The sequence below is a fragment of the Protopterus annectens genome, chromosome 14.part0 (genome assembly GCF_019279795.1).
Source record: "Protopterus annectens isolate FY-2018-M chromosome 14.part0, PAN1.0, whole genome shotgun sequence".
In the NCBI taxonomy this organism is placed as follows: Eukaryota; Metazoa; Chordata; order Ceratodontiformes; family Protopteridae; genus Protopterus; species Protopterus annectens.
In genome coordinates this window covers 930,384,745-930,402,748 of record NC_056748.1, presented here as the reverse complement: position 1 = coordinate 930,402,748, position 18,004 = coordinate 930,384,745, and the positions used below count along the sequence as shown (strand labels likewise).

Here is an 18,004-nt window from a genome sequence, read left to right as displayed (position 1 = left end):
GAGAAATCAGAAGACTTGGAACAGAGAAAGCTCTTTTCACTACCTCAAATGCAGAATGTCTCAAAAAAAGGAAACTGACAGATCCAATAAGACATGCTTATGGATCATAGCCTCCCTCCATCCCGAAGGTAGACTACTTGAGGAGGGAGTCTGAAACGAGTTATCTAGTGCTGAGGTGCCAAGGGGCAAAGAATGCTCTGACAACTTTGGAATTGACTCCAACACCCCATATCTGGAGCTGATGCTATAGCTCCAAGAGTCAATCTGGCTCTAAAGTGCTTGGTGCAGAGATGTCACTGGATTCAAAGACACCACTATTTTGGGATCCAAGGTGGATGACTCCGGGATCTTCAGATCTGATGGCTCTGAAACCAAAGGTCAGATTGGAGAAGGAGCCAACAACTGGAAAGTAGTACTGGCAAGAGTATCTGGACCCGATGGGGTTGGAGCCGGAAGAATTCCCATTTGAATCTGCATCAAGAGGAATTTCCTCATCATCCAGTCCACATCAGCTTTGGTCAGACTCTTGGATGATCATACAGATGTCGCTGTAGAAGATGGTTTACAATGTCATCTCTGTGTCCATCTCAAAAAAGGGGAAGGGAACCGAGAATAGACAGGATCTGGTAACAGCTGGGGTGAATGGATCTGAAGGAATTTCTCCAATCAAGATTTCAGATGCAAAGAGGTCGGATCTGATACTTTTTCAACTTTACTGGGAGGTTCTGATACCAGAGCCAAAGAAGTAGTCAGATTTGGGGATTGTTTTCTTGATTCTCTATGAAGAGAATCTCTTTTCTTGTCAACTTTTTTTTTTGGGGGGGGGTTGAGCCTCAGAGGTTGTTGAAACAGGTTTAGAGTGTTGCAAACCTCATAAAATTAATTTGTCCTTTATGGGCCTAAACAGTAGATGCAGTTTGAATAAGTGTCTGAAATAGGAATCTTATGGAAGAGAACTTTTTTTTTCCTGAATAAGAAAAGAGACGAGTAAGAAAATACCAACAATGGTAACAGAAATACTATTAAGTATCAAAGAAATACCAACAATGGCATTTAAAGCATACTCAAAAATGAGTATATAGGAGTTTTTTCTATACAAAAAAATAGGGAGAAATATAAAAATAATAAAATATTTTAGGAAATTATATAATGGGAGGATAGAGCAAGAAAAATTACAGTAACAAATTTAACTTTCCCTCTTTGAAAATAAGATGCTTGCTCAAGAGTAAGCAGTGACTACATCTGAATGCTAAGGTAGCAAACAAGACCTGAGGTATATTATGTGCCTACAGAATTATGGGTAAAGGGAGGGCTCAAGAGTTTGAGTGTTCCATGAGCTGGAGGAAGTGGGCCAGTTGGATCCAATGATCAGATCCCAACACAACAATTCAGGAATGAATGAAAATGACAGCATCAGATCTCATTGTTCTCTCACTGAAAACACTGACACATTCTAGAAATAGTCTCAGAAAAAATAAATGCTCACAGGCAGAATCAGACACTGAGCTTTCCTCTGAGTATGAATCAGTAAACTGAGGAGAAAACCCTGTATCTCTCCCTTCATCTTCCTCTCTAGATTCAGAATCTTGAATCTCTTCAAGAAAAGAGACATTCCTCTTTCTTTTAATAGAAATTACAGCCGCGGTGGTACGGCAGTAGCATTGTTACCTCACAGCAAGAGGTTCTCCCGTTCGATTCTCGGCTGGGCTTGGGAGTGTCTTCTGTGTGGAGTCTGCATGCCTTCCCCACGGTTGGGTAGCGTTCGAAAGACATGCATGCATAAATGGGTGTGCCTTTGTTGAAGGCTGAGCGTCAAGCTGGCACCTCAGCATTTTGTAAAAATCTACTGCCAATCATTAGCGGACCAGAGTTCCGCTGTGGCGACCCCTTACCAGGAAAAGCCGAAAGACAAACAACAACAACCTTATAAGAAGGCTCAATAACCTGGATAAAACCCTTAGACAGACCTTGTAAACTACTCCGCTCTAAGGAAATTTGAGGAGAAGCAGATACATGTTTAATTTTCTCTTTTTTTTAACAGGAATAATGGGGGCAACTGTTATTAAGGGCAGTAAGAGCTTCTCCAGGGCTGGGCACAACATTCTGACTAAACAAGAAAGCCTTCCTTGTTCCCTCTCCTGGATGTATCAAGAGTGTCTCCTTTGCCCACTGAGGGTACCTCAACAATTTCAGAGTATGTGGATTACCCCAGGTGCTACACCAGAGGGATCTGGGGTAAAGATGAGTGGTCTGAAGAACAAGCTATGGCCATAGCAGAGTCAACCACCTGCAACTGAGGCCAACTGTTAGCCTTCTGTGATAGCAAATATTATTTGCTTAACTTTTTCTTTTTGTAGCTGGAAGAAGAAGAATCTGAAGGACTGGTAATTTGGTCCATGGTCAAGCAGAAAATGATGCCTCTTTCATGGGGAAAACATGCAGTAAGCTCTGGTAAAATGTTTAAGTTTTCATATAAAAACACAGTACAAAGAACTTTAAAAGACTTAAGTAATCCCCCAAAAGTAAACTAAACACACACTTTCCACAGAAAACTGTTTTTCATTAACTTTAACTTTAAAACAACTTTTAAAACTGACAGGAAAAAGTGTGATCTCATTTTAAAAGTACAGTCAAGTCTCATGACAGTCCATTAAAACACAAACCTCTAGCCTAAAAATAGCTTTCCTAAACAGGAAACACAGTAAAAACAACAATTTTTAAATGTGGAAGTTTTTTTTTCCACAAAGAGAACTTGTCTGCCCAGCAATGTAACAGCACAAGCTGAACAGTTGATCCTCTAAAGCCCACAGAGCAGTGCTCTCTTCAGAGGCAGGAAAGTTCTGACGGATTGGGTGGTCTAACTTGTATTTTTTTGGTCATCTCAGCTCAAGCTGATTGACAGTTTGGATGCACGAAAGGTGCCCTGAAGCTTTGGAAGCTGGCGGGCTATTATATCCTTGGCAGGATATAAACCATATATTTAAGGCTACTACAGTAGTCATCAATATGATGAGCATCTCACTATCTGTGTGTACTATTTGAGGTTTCATCTAGCATACATTATATGAAAAAAAATCTGTGGACGTTATCAGGAAGTTTTATTGCTCCAGTTTTGTTTTCATTCAGTTTTGAAATAAACTCATGTAATTGGGAATATGTCTACACAGAACAGCTGGATTAAGCTACATGACTTTGACAACAATGGGTATGATGATTTCTGTCTATTAGTAATATTATCAGGGCTAGCAGTAACCCCCCCCCCACCTTGATGAAACAGTATTGTTCATACTTAAAGGATCTTCATAATGTTTTCTTCCTACACTTAAAGTTTTATTCTACTTGGGTTACTAGACAAAAGTATAATAGAATAAAAGCACTATTCTCAACATTGGTAAGCATTTGATCTGACTATGTAGTAAAACTGACTATAAATGCTGCGTACAATCATAAAGCCTTGTTAAAGAAACTGGGCTTTTTTGAGAAAGATGAAACACCTGGAGTCTCCATAAAAATTGGTGACCATTTCATTACTGATCGTAAGGATCTCATTATTATTTTTGCCGAAGGATTCTTTAAGGGATTGTATGCTAACAATCCTACTCATTTATCCTCAATTGTAGTTTCTGAATAATATGGATTTTGGTATAAGAGCATTATTAAACATCGAGTATAATTCTGCAGCTGGGCCAGACAACTTAAACAGTTCTTCCCAGAAGGGAATAATAGAAGTATTACTGCATTGCTTAACATACTTGTTTCAGAGGTTTCTAACAGAAGGCTACTTTCCAATTCATCTGGAAAGAGGCAGATGCCATTGCTATACAGAAAAGTCATCCTAGTCTGTCTATTGACAGCTACAGACTAATTAGCCTTACTTGCACACTGGGGAAATATTTTGAGCATCCTTTGTATGTTTTGCTCAAATGCAGGTTTGATTTTACCTCTGATATCTACTGACATGGCTTTCTACCCAGAAGCTTCTTATTTCTAATCTAATTAGTTTCTATAAGAATATTATAAATTCCATTGACTTGAGTTTGGCTGTCAATGCTGTATACTTAGATTTTGCAAAAGTGTTTGAATCAGTCCCACATCCACATTTTTACTGATATCATGTGCAAGATCAATGTTGAACTCATATTTGATTAGCTAGTTTACCAATTGGTTGTTAAAATGGAAGTATAGAATTAGAATTGAAAACTGTTTATTCAAACTACAAGGCAGTTGATACAAGCATTCCTCAAGTATCTGTTTTGGTTCCTTACTTTTTGACTTGTTGATGTCAAACTGGCCAGTATCAGAAAATGGTTGACTCAACAAGTTTGCTGACAACAGTTAAATAGGTTGCATAGTCACTTGCAAACAGATGATCATCATTCTCTTAGCAGTAGTTTAGACAGTTTAATTACAAGAGTAAATAAAAAATGTCATGATGTTTAGCAACAGTAAGTGCATGGTGATTCTCCATGGATCAAAATGACCTCATGTACCTATAGGCAATGGATAATTACATCCTCCAATCCACCATGCAAGGATCTGGGTATACTGGTGGACTTTACATTGAAATTTGATGGGCATATCAAATTAATAATTTGGAAATTCTATGAGCTTATTAAAAATATCTTATGATGTCTTTTTCAGTAGAGACAAATATGTCTTGATTAGGCTTTTTATGTGTAGCATTCACCCAATAATGCAGTATGTGACTCTTTTTGGGCCTTGAGAGTCACTCATTTGAATAAAATGGAGCACATTCAGAAGACTATCTCAAGACAAGTAGGTGGTCTTTGTCATTTATCCTACTGTGACAGACTCTATTATCTTTCCTTCAGATTACTCAGAGGCAATCTAATTTTAGTTAAGAAATGCATGTATGATGAAGCTCAGATAGCAATATTCTGTACTGAGTTTGCAATTCACAGTGCCAACACAAGGAACAACTAGGTATACGTATATATACATAGTGTAAAGGAAAGAATCAATTCTAGTAAGGAGAAGCATCAATACTTGAGCCATGCTGCTTGGGTTTGATCCTTGGTTTCCTTGTTTTGTTGAATGTTGACAATGTAAATTATTTTTTAGCTCTGAATAAACTGGACAACATGAATTCTACATGTTTAATGTTATTATTTTAAATAAGAATACAGTTTCAGTTTAGCTTGCTTTTCTTGCATGCACACAAATGTGAAATTCAGAGTTGCTTCCTGTAGTACAGGGTTTGATTCCTCTTATTCATTGTCTTCAGTATGACTCTAATAGATTCACTTAATCAGGCAGTGCTTCAGGGCTATTCCTGAAAAGGGATACTTGTGTCCAGTGGGCTAGCCAAGGCTTGTTAGTAAATGCATTACACATTTGTCTTTTGAATTCCTGCACCATTTATATAGTCATAAGTTCTTCAAAATATGCTGTTTGGCAATGAATCCCAGCAGGTCTACTGCAGTTCAATGAATTGCCAGATGTAGTTTCAATAAATGTGACTTTCAAGGGAAGAGGAGGTTACTAGGCTAATGGCCCTGGGGTCCTTACAAACCTAGCCAAGAGTTTATCTCAAAAAGAAACCTCAGTCAGCACTTGTCGGCCCTGTCAGTGAGGGACACAGGTGGAATCCCTGGGACAAATTTGTGGTTTCCCATCCACTCATCAAAGTTGCACTTGAAGAACTAGAAAAATGCATCCACCTCCAACTTATGCCTTTCCTGACCCAAAACAATCTTCTCACTCCTACCCAGCATGGCTTCCGTCCAGGCCATAGCACAATAACCACTCTACTCTCTTTCCTAGAAGCTGTCAATCAAGCCCGAGATTCAGGCCACTTAGTTTCTACTGTTTTACTCAATCTGTCTAAAGCCTTTGATACTGTTTCCCAAAAGCACCTTCCCTGTCATCTCTCAAACCTTAATCTCTCACATAATGCTTTATCCTGGTTCTCTAGCTATCTATCAGACAGATCACAGGCAGCCAAATGGAAGAACTCCATCTCTTCCTTCCTACCTACCCCAACTGGCGTACCACAGAGATCCATCCTTGGGCCAATATTTTTTAACATCTTCATCAATAACTTTCACACTGCTATTCCTGATGCTAAAATCATTCAATACACAGACAATTCAACCTTAGTCTGCTCTGCCTCAAACCTCTCTGAATTGCTGACTAAAACCCAGACTGCCTTTTCAACAACTGAAAACTGGATGCGCCAAAGCCACCTCTCTCTCGATGCAAATAAATCAAAGATTCTACTATTCCCTCCCACAAAGACCCTCTCCTATGATAAAAACAACTTCAAAGTCTATAATCAAACCAATTCACCTATAGAAGTAGTCCCCTCTGCCAAACTACTTGGCATTACTGTAGATGAACACCTCAAGTTTGATATTCGTATTCAACAAAATATTAAGAAAACCCACCAAATGCTAGGTATGCTGTATAGGAATAATCGCTTTCTCTCCAACTCTACCAGGCAAACTCTGGCTCGACTTATCTTCTTCCTTCCTTATTATATGGAGCCCCTCTCCTAACCAACCTGTCCTCCTCTATCACTGCTAAACTAGAAAACTGCTACAACAAAATCTCTAAATTTGCCTCTAAATCTAAAAATACCACCCATCATTGCCTAACCCTACAATCCCTGAATTGGCTTGAACTCCCAAACTACCTAGACTATCTCCAACTCACTACTGCACATAGACTCATATTTCACCCAAGAAAATGTCCCGCTCTAACTAACATCCTTCCCCCTTATACACCCAACAGAGCTCTGAGATCAGAAAATCAGAACTTAATTACTATCCATAAACCTAAACGTCCTGCTGGCCAACTTCTCCTATCTTTCTCACTAGGCAAAAATGGAATTCCCTTCTCTCCACAATAAGAACCATACCAAACTCAGAAAACTTCAAAACCCAACTATTCAAACACCTGTCCACTAAATGGAAATGTACCTGCCTTCACCCAACCTAATCCAAGGGGGTTCTCACTCTGGTTCCCAAGCTCTACAACTCTCATAGTTATCTTCCTATGAGCCTATCTAAGCTCTCAACAATTTCTATAGCTTCTCTCTAAGCTCTCAACAACTCCTACAGCTACCCTCACACAGCCCAACCTTGTAAATATTGTAAATAGCATTCTACTGTTGATGTGTATATGTAAAGCGTATTTACATTTTCTTAAAAGGTTTGTATGTAAACTGTTTCCACACCTAACCCATATATGTTTTCCTCAAATGAAACTGTATGATCCCTACCTTCAAGCTTAATGAATTTGTTAACTATGTATGATACTGAATGCATTTATGAGTAACTATTCTACATATCTTCTACATATCTTTAATATGAACTATCAGTTGTATCTAAATTGTATAATGCATCTTAGAGCTTTTCTCCCCGGGCCTTCACTGAAAATGGGTCAATTTGGCCCAGTGGACTTCCCCGGTAATTAAATTGCAAATAAATAAATAAGAGGGTCAGTGAGGTAGTCTGTTTGATGTATATGGTAAGTCTATTCCAGAGACGGGGCAGCCTCTGGGAGACAAACATGTCTCTTCAGCAGGATTTGTTGATGTTGCATATTAGATTCAGGCCTTTCAAGCGGGTAATGCGCGAGGAGTTAGACTTACAGATGTGGAGCATCTCTAGTAGGGCAGGGTCTGAGATTGCTTTGTAGGTGAGACACCGATCATCTCTGAGCAATCTGTATGATACCAAGTACAGTGATAGTGATTTGAGCCTGTCCGCATAGGACAGGTGTTGGAGGCCATGGATTCTCTTTGTGTGGTATTTCTGTGGCCTTTTCAGTTGGTGCAGATGTTTGGAAAGGTACATACTAAATGGGGCGTTATACTTAATTACTGGTCTAATGAGAGAAGAGTATAGAGAGATAATAACCTCTTTTTTTCTGGATGGAATACCTTTACTTATGAGATGAACCAACTAAAAGGCTTTTCTGACCACTGCTGCTACATGATGGTTGAATATGAGATTATTATCAACCAGAGTACCCAGGTCTCTCACCACAGGTTGTGTGTTTAGGGGGTTGCCGTTGATATGGAACTCAGTATGGGCCAATTTTTTTGTGTTTGGCTTGAAGCCATGACTTTGGCACCAGTCATTAATTGCTGTGAGACCCTCTTGCAGTATGTTAACATAATTTGGACAGTGAATGACAGCACCCAACTTACAGTCATCCGCAAGCTTGGTCAGCCACAGGCCTTTTATCTTTCCCTGGACCTCTGAGAAGTAAATGCCAAACAGTAGGGTTCTCGGGACAGATTCCTGGGTAACTCCACTTGTGACAGGTCTGCTTTCATAGGTGGAGGTGCCTATTTTGACCTTGAGGATCCTGTTGGTGATCTATTTGGCCACCCACCTGATGAGATAAGGATTTATGCTAAGTTGTAGTAGCTTTTCAATGATGCCTGACTGGGGGATTGTGCCAAAGGCCTTGGGCAAGTCAAGGTAAGCTGTATATACTGACTTTCCATCATCCAGGGCCTTGGCGACAGTCACAAAGTAGTCAACCATGTTCAACAGGCAAGATCTGCCCTTGATGAATCCACTTATGTTAAGCCTGTTTTCAGTGTGAGAGTGTTTTGTTTAGCAAATGGCTGACAGGATTTTTGCTGTAAAATTTGATACAAGTTTTAAATCAAATCCAAATGTCTGATCAGTGCAAAACAGGTTCAACTTGCTGATCTTGAATTTGTGTTATGAGATTATTCTCTCTTTTCAGTAAAGCAGATATGTCTTGGTGCAATTCTCCCATTTCTTTTGTACTGTGAGCTGCAGGCATGATTTCTAACACTGTAGCATCCCAACTTTTCAAACTATAATCCTTGAGTAAGACACATTTATTTATTCTCTGTGCTGTGCCTGTTGACAGGATATGTAAATTATGCAAACATATTATTAGAATGTGGTATGTATTGTTTTTTCTTTTAACAGTAACAATGTATAACTGATACAGCAATAACCATACAACTGTGAATTTTCTTATTCAGGAATGCATTATATCATTTAACACAGTAAAATATAACAAAAGGAACAGTGAAAGAATGAAACTGCATATGTGTGTGTGTGTGTGAGTCAGGGGAGATGGACAAACAGACAGGGGAGAGAAGAGCAGCACAGAAATAATGAATATATACTTATATGTTCCAGGCACAAACAAATTATTGATGCATACCAGTAAACTTTAATCAGTGCTTTGTGCCAGGTTAACATATATATATATATATATATATATATATATATATATATATATATATAGACACATTTTTAAATAAAACACTGGACTTACTTTGCCAGTTTCATCAACTTCATGAACTGGAGGCAAGTGCGGTGCTCCATATGCTGCAGAGGTCTTGGAAATAAGTTGTTCAGTAACGGGAGTATATTTTTTCTAAAATTACACACACAAAAAAGTATGCAATAAAGTACATAAATTCTTCAAGATACAACACTAATAACATACAAATAATTAAATAATCAGTGGAAAGAAAAAAAAAGATAAATTTGAAATAAATTGCAATAGATATGCTTAGGTGAGTACTAACAGAAAATGGTAAAGCTGAGAAACTTGCCTGCCACCAATGTGCTGAGATGTACACGTGCCATTTGGTGATTCACTGTCTTCCACATTTCCAAAGGGATAATATCTCATTACCTGGGAATTTGCATGTCTGTGAATCTCTCCACTGAGTAATTTAGACAAGTACTTGGTAAAGAAGGCCTTACACAGCCACTGACTTCTCCAGCGATAAATATACATACATGCATGCTTATACATACAGTAGCCATTCAAACACAGACATTCATGGAACCATTCACATAGTGTACCAGTGCTATCACATATACAGACACACACTCACATATTACATATTACTGGCATTGGCAGTCAATGCATGTTGAAGTGCTTCTGCCTCATCATATTTAGATCACCACCACTAAATGCCTAGATGTGAGCAGCTTAACATTTGGATCTCTGCTCTGACCAGCAATTGCACAGTACAGGTGACTGTGAATCCTGTATTATTCATGTCTTCTAACAGGGGAGTACAGTTGCCACCCATAGATTACAACAGTTGTATGCGACATCATGAACCTCGTTGTGTAAAATCAAATATAAATACTTACAAGCAGCAAGGGGGGATCTATGATCTGGAACAGTTTTTAAAGTATACAAGACAGTCTCACATGCTTCACAAGTCAGCAATGAACAATGGGCTTTAATTTCATAAGTAAGGAGAAAATTTAATGTAACTGTAATAAGTTGGGACATGTCACATAAGTAATGAAATCTCCTGTTGCATCTACTCATTGCTCATTGCCCTTTACACTGTAAGGCTCACTAGCATCCGATACAAAAAGAAATGTGTGTGTGTGTGTGTGTGTGTGTGTGTGTGTGTGTGTGTGTGTGTATATATATATATATATATATATATATATATATATATATATATATCTATATGGATCTACTGCTTTTAGTCGAATTACATTTGGTCGAAAGTGATTTTAGGCAGCCCACTTCACCAAAAATGCATTTCACTGGAAACCCATTTGGTCGAAGATGGAATACAGCCCCTGCCCCACTGCGGTGTGACCTTGGGGTGGGAATATAAAGTGAAGGGTGGTGTGGGGGGCATAGCCCCCCACATAATTGCAATGTATGCAGTATTATACACATGTGTATCCATTAAAAATACATTGAAACATATAATGTCAGTAACAACTAGTTGCAAAATGTGGGGGGCTTCACCCCCCCCTTACTTTATATTCTCACTCCAGGGTTGCACTGCAGTGGGGCAGGGGCTAAATTCCATTTTCGACCAAATGAGCTTTCGATCAAATAAGCTTTTAGTGAAGTGGGCTGCCTGAAATCATTTTCGACCAAATGTAATTCAACTAAAAGTAGACCCATATATATCTATATATATATATATATATATATATATATATATATATATATATATATATATATATATATTTATGTGGGATCCTTACAGATCCCTGACTGCACTGTCTGCCAAAAACCAAAGAATGGCAAACAAAAGGCAGAGGACAAAGTAAATTCACTCTGTAAGCTTTTACTAAAAAAATACATGATAAACATAAAGCACTTTTTTGAAGAAGTCTTTGTATTCAACAAGACGAAAAGCGCTTTATGTTTATCATGCATAAAAGAAGATTTATTGCTTTTTTGTTTTTTTTTTTCCGAACGCACTTTAACGAAAGTGCTTTTTTGGTGAAAGCGCTTTCGTTAAAGTGTGTTCGGTTATTGTGGATTTGAACTATTGAACTTTCATTCAATAGTCCTAGAGCCATATTTATATATATATATATATATATATATATATATATATATATGGTTCCCTATCAGAAGCCTGAAACACTATAAGCTTGAAAATCAAAATCCTGAAACCAAAAGCCTGAAAATTCAAAATCCCGAAAACCCAAAATCCTGACACTCAAAATCCTGAAAACACAAAATGGACATACTGACGTAATTGTGGCTTTGCTATTGTTAGCCCTGTGGTGTTAGGTCATGCGTTGGGTTCAGGTGAGTGTGCGGTTGGTTTTATGTTAGGTTAGCGGTTTAAGTGAGTTAGGGTTAGGGCGCAGGTTAGGCATGTATGCAATAGTGACAAATATTGGGGTTAGGGGCGGTTTAAGTGAGTTAGGGTTAGGGCGCGAGTCAGGTGAGTGTGTGATATTGACGGACCTTAGGGTTAGTGTTAGGGTCAGGGTCAGTTGGTAGATATTAGTGTCTTTATAGTGACATATTAGCATTATTTGTGTTTTCAGGATTTTGAGTTTCAGGATTTTGGGTTTTCGGGATTTTGAATTTTCAGGCTTTTGGTTTCAGGATTTTGATTTTCAAGCTTATAGTGTTTCAGGCTTCTGATAGGGAACCATATATATATATATATATATATATATATATATATATATATATATATATATATATATGTGTGTGTGGATCTAGGACATTTGCTTGACTGTGCAAACGTCCAAATCCATAAAACCCAAACACACTTTAATGAAAGCACTTTCATTAAAGCGTGAGACAAAAAACCCCCAAAAAACACTACATTTACATTTTAGCCCCCCCTGCACCCCCCACACCCCCCCTACTTTAATATTCTCCCTCTGAGACCGCACTACAGTGGGGAAAAGGGAAATTTCCCTTACCCACACTGTAGTACAGCCTCGGCAACAGTCATACTTACTTCTTTGGTGAAAAGCACTTTCACGTAAGTATGCCAGGACGTTTGGATTTCAGTCATTTGCTCAGTCGTGCAAATGTCCTAGATCCATATAGAGATATATATATATATATATATATATATATATATATAGTTTTTATATATATATATATATATATATATATATATATATATATATATACACATATCTATACATATAGTAAACCAACAACGACCCAAAAAGATATATTAAAAACAGTAAGCAGAGGCAGCGTAGGATACCAATATATTCACGGTATAAAGTCCACAGAAGTCCAATAAGTAAATTCAGACTGTATTTAATAGCAAAAAGTAAAACAAGGACAACGTTGTCCTTGTTTTACTTTTTGCTATTAAATACAGTCTGAATTTACTTATTGGACTTCTGTGGACTTTATACCGTGAATATATTGGTATCCTACGCTGCCTCTGCTTATTGTTTTTAATATATCTATATATATATATATATATATATATATATATATATATGTATGTATACATATGTAATACTCTGTAAAAGGAGCAAGCAAATATTATGCACCCAGACTGGTGTGACCAAAGTTTAAGCAAACTATTGAAGAAAAAAAACCCTTCTCTAGGATAGGGGCTGCCACATGGAACTAACAAGATTAACATAAAACACGGGAAACAGTCAAAATAAATCTTAAGCAATATCTATAGAATGAATCTAAATGCACCTGCTTTCTAGACACTCGCTGCTTTCTAGACACTCGCTAACCACAACTACTTACTGCTCAATTTTAAGCTCATTGTCAATAACTTGTATAAAAAAAATAAATAAATAACTTGTATATATATTAAAAAAAAAAAAAAAAAAAACATTAAAGGAACCATAGTCCTATAAGTCTCTGACTGTAACTATATTATTATGTGTTTGAGACAGGGATTCCAAGAAATTCAGCTCAAGTGTGAAGCTCAAGAGGTGACTCTTGGCATCCACGTCGAAAATGCAATAATTAGTTAGGATCGCTGAAACCCGAACAGAACTCTTTGTAGTGCATGGAGCTTCATCTGTTCAATGTACTACCAGTTACAAAAAAAAATGCAAAGTGTTTTACTGGCTTTGAAAGCCAGTAAAGTACTTAGCAAGTGTTATTGCACAGACAGCATGTAAATAGAATTGAGGAAAATCAGGATAATTTTTAAAAATATCTGTAATTTACTTCAATAAGTTGTTTACAGACTGACAGAAGAAAAAAGGAAAATATTCAGGGACAGTTGAGAGTGAAGGAATGTTTCTCGAGTGACACTCAACTAAAGAGCATTTAGGAGGTGTGTAACAATGTATGCACCTCTGAAAGTGCTGTTACAATCAGGTCTCACACTGCTGTAGCCCTTTATAGGTTTATCTTTTTCCCAGTTTAAGAGAGTAATCACGGAGTTCCATCTACTACATAAATATTACTAAGCTGTATGATAACATTACTATATTACTATCCTCCAATTTTATTTCTACTACTTTTATGTATTCTATGCAACAATTTCTCAATGTTAATACTTATTACTATGTTTTGAATTTATATTCATAGGTTCAGAGGAGTGTACTAGGCTAATGGCCCTGGAGCCTTTACAAGCCTAGCCCAAAAGATTAACTGGCAACAGGCCGCTCGAGGTTATTTCCCAGTGCCTCCATCCAGCAGGACCACTGAAATGATACCTGGGGTGAATTTTCTATTTCCCATCCACTCATCAAGATTTCTCTTGAAGAGGGCCAGTGAGGTGCTCTGCTTGATGTGTAAGGGAAGTCTATTCCAGAGCATGGGAAGTCTGAGTCTCTGGGTTAGGAACCTGTCCCTCCAACAAGTTCTGTTGATTGTGGTAATGAGGTTGAGGTCTCTGGCACGTGTGGTACAGAGGGATTGGGATTTCCTTAGATGTAGCATATCTAGCAGTGCTGGGTCTGACATGGCTTTGTAGGTCAAGCAGAGATCGCCTCCAAGTAGGCAATAGGATACCAAAAAAAGTTGGAGTTTTTTTAGTCTTTCCACAATGGGCAAGTGTTTAAGGCCTAGGATCCTCTTAGTGAGATATTTTTGTGGTCTTTCTAGTTCTTGCATATGTCTAGTGAGGTATATGATGAATGGGGCATTGTACTCGATAATTGGTCTAATGAGGGAAGAGTAGAGAGAGACAGTGAACTCTTTCTTCCTGGAGGCAAAGCTCTTTGTAATGAAATGTGGCACATAGAAGGATTTTCTAACCACAGTGGCAATGTGATTATTGAAGGTTAGATTGCTATCCACTTGTGTTCCCAGATCTCTTATGACACCTTTGGTTTTCAGTGGATTACCATTGATGTGGCAGTTCATGGGTACTGTGTTCTTCCCAAAGGGAATGACGATGCATTTTTGGCATTGAGCTTAAGGCCATGGTTCTGACACCAGTCATTGGTCTCCATGAGGCCTTTCTGTAGACTGTGAACATCATTTGGGGAGCTAATAATGGCTCCCAGTTTGCAGTTGTCAGCGAACTTGGTCAGCCAGAGCCCCTTGGTTTTGGCCTGGACTTCAGAAAAGTTGATGCCAACAGGAGAGGACCCATGACCAAACCCTGTGGGACTCCACTCATGACTGGTCAGTAGTTTGACTTGGAGTCTACTACTTTCACTGTGTGAGTTCTATCCATGTGCTAGTTTGCAATGCACCTTGTGACATAGGGGCTGATGCTTATTTTAATGAGTCAGGAATTATATTGAAGGCCTTGGCCAGATCGAGGTAGGTTGTGTGAACTACCTTGCCTTCGTCCACAGCTCTGGTGACAGACTCGAAGAAGTCTACCAGGTTGAGCTGACAAGATCTGCCCTTAACAAATCTGAACTGTGTGGGGTCTAGAGTCTGGAAATTCCCTATGTCCTTATTTATTAGGTCCATGATGATGCGCTCCATAGCCTTACATTCCAGACTCATCAGGCTAATGGGGTGGTAGGTCACAGGGTCCGTAGTTGCACCTCCTTTGTGGAGTGGGATTACTGTAGCAGTGTGCCATTTGGCAGGGACAAAACCTGAAATGAGGCTGTGATTGAACAAGGAACTCAGGTGTGGTGCCAGTTCATTTTGCAATTCATGTAGAACATAGCCAGTGATGTTGTCCGGTCCCATGGAAGCTATATTCTTGGCCTTGGCCAGTGCAGTTTTAACCTGTGCAGTTGTAATATTGGGTAGTTGGCATTCCTCAGGTATTGTGATTGGCCCTTTGTGGGGTGAGAGGGAGTAAAGTTGGCACTGAAACTGTCAGCCAGTATATTGGCTATGTCTGTTGGCTCAGTATAGGAGTTACCATTGTGTAGTAGCTCTGAGCAGATCTCAGCATTGCCTTGTAGATTTTTGACATGACTATAGAAGGCCTTCTGGTTGTCTTTAGTATCTGTTGCAATTTTGTTTTCGTAACTAGCTTTGGAGGATTTGATGAGGGAGTTCAGCTTTTTGTTAAGGCTGATAAGGGAGTTTTTCCAGTTTTGGGACTTTGCCTTATTCTGCAACAGTGTCTTCCTTCTGTTGTAGAGTTTATTTATGGCAGGAGACCATCATATTGGCTTCCTTTTTTTGGAGGAGAGTGTCTTGGTTCTATTGGGAATGGTTCTTTCCATGCATTTGTGTACGTGCTTGTACAGTGTATTGGAGTATAATTCTTCCAACTTGCATTTATTCATCATTTACATGGGCGATGTAAAGTTAGCCACCTCAGTTTTTAGAAGCCCAAAGTTGGATTTAGAAATGTTTTTTATGGTGGTTACCTTTGTGAGGGGTGTGGGTGGGATGTGGATATTCATGGTGATTAGCTTGTGGTCAGATCTGACCAGGGAGCAGTTGACAACTGCTGTAGAGCAACGGTTACCCATATTAGTAATAACCAGGGTGAGGATGCTGCTACCCCTAGTGGGGGTAAGAATGAGCTGGTCAAGGGCATTGGAACTGATGAATTCCAGGAAACGTTCAGCAAGTGTGTTGGTACTTGAGTAGCTTTCCCAGTTAATGGAGGAGTAGTTAAAGTCACCCAGTATGAGGGTGTTGGTTTGGACATTTATATTTTCCAGGGTGTTTAGGAATGTGGAGTGGGATTCTTAGGACATGGTGGGGGATCTATAGCAGGCAATAACCTGGATTGCAGTTTTGACCAGTGTTAGTTGTACCTAGAGTATCTCTGATGTGTTATGTTGGACAACATCCAACTGGGATGATAATGTAGGGAGGGTGGCCTAATGATTAAGGTGTTTGCCTTACAAACACAAGGTGCAGGATTTGAGTCACACAAGGGATAATTGGCTAGGCTTAAAATGGCTCACAAGGGCAATTAGCTTAGTACTAATCTATGAACCTATGAACTATCCTGGAGGTGTACATATCCTTTATGAATATGGAAACCCCACCGCCTTTAGGGCTTCGATCCACATTTTGAGGACGAAAGGTGTGGTATGAGTTATAGCCTGGTAGCACAGGAGTGCTTTCAGGTGCCTTGAACCAGGTTTCCATTACTGCACAAATGTCAAAGTTCTCCATTTTGAGGAGCACTTCGAACAAGTGCATTTTGAGATTAAGACTTCTAGGATTGAGTAGCATAACCCTCAGATTGCATTTGCTTGTAGCTGTAACAGTGGTAATTTGGTCCTCTGGACATTGCCTAAAAAAGGCACTATAGGGGTGGCGAAGGCCTTGGCCAGTATACAGAATCCCAGGGGTGACAGATGCAGGCCATCTCTGGCAAAGCATCGAGGTCTGTCGATTATATCATCCCAGGCAGACAGATACTGGATCCTCTTGGAATGATACCAGAAACTTAGTCAATTATTGAAGTCAATCATTTTTTGTTTGTACTGTGGTATCATTCTTGGTGATGGTAAGATGCTGCTCAGGGCTAGGGTCATGCTCTCCTGGGCTACATGATCTGAGAGCTCCTCCATGTCTCTTTTCATGTAGTACAGGGAGGTGTGTCTTAGGTCGTTCACAACAACATGGACAATGACAGAGTCATATCTGTACCTGTTGTGGAATAATCTGAGTGTGTGCATTATGTGGCATATCCTGGCTCCTGACAGGCAGCTGACTGTTACCTTCCCCTTATTCAACCTCATGAGTAGGACATCAATGTGCCCTACTATTGAGTCATCTATAATAAGTGTATTGGGTAAGCTGTTTTGTCTTAAGGGCTTTGGTTGTGTGGCACAATGTTTGTGTGAGCTATGTGTCTTGTGGTTTGTGCTGTGGTGCAGTGGCTGTGTGTGTTTCTGCCTTGCAGGTCTTTGTTGTTTGGGTAGATCTTTATTGAGAACCTCCACAAAAGTGTGTGTGTGTTTTGTGTTATTATGTGATAGCTGTGAGAGTATGTGGCTATGTGTTCCTTGTGGTGTGGTGTTAGTGTTGACCTTCTCCTCTTGACTGGCTACTCCAGTCTTAGCTGGAGAGTGCACGGCTTCCAATCTAGATAAATAAGTGCATTCTCACAAGTTTGAGTGTTGTGGGGTAAGAGTAGAGGGTTGTCAGTGTACATGAGGCAGTTTCTAGATTGCCTCAGGATGCCCGGGTTCACCAGGTTAATAGGAGAAAGCACAGGGAATTGGCCTTTGGACATGCCTGGAGCAAAGCAAACAGAATTTTTTTGTTTTTTTCATTTTTTAGGAAAGCAATAAATACATACACTTAAATCAACAATGAATTCACTTTAAACATGGAGCAGGCTAGCACACTTGAGTGTGTAGCCAACAAACAGCAACTGCAGTTGAAATTAAATAACTTAAAAAAAAGACTTAAA

At 39.1% G+C, this 18,004-nt stretch overlaps 1 protein-coding gene across 1 annotated transcript in view; it reads right to left on the bottom strand.

Annotated features, from left to right (window-relative positions):
- Positions 1 to 18,004, bottom strand: part of LOC122789350 — a 196,095-nt gene that overhangs the window by 49,208 nt on the left and 128,883 nt on the right. Inside the window, exon 5 of the mRNA XM_044056730.1 lies at positions 9,295 to 9,396. Within this exon, the coding sequence (XP_043912665.1) occupies positions 9,295 to 9,396 (102 nt within the window). The remainder of the gene's footprint in view (positions 1 to 9,294; positions 9,397 to 18,004) is intronic.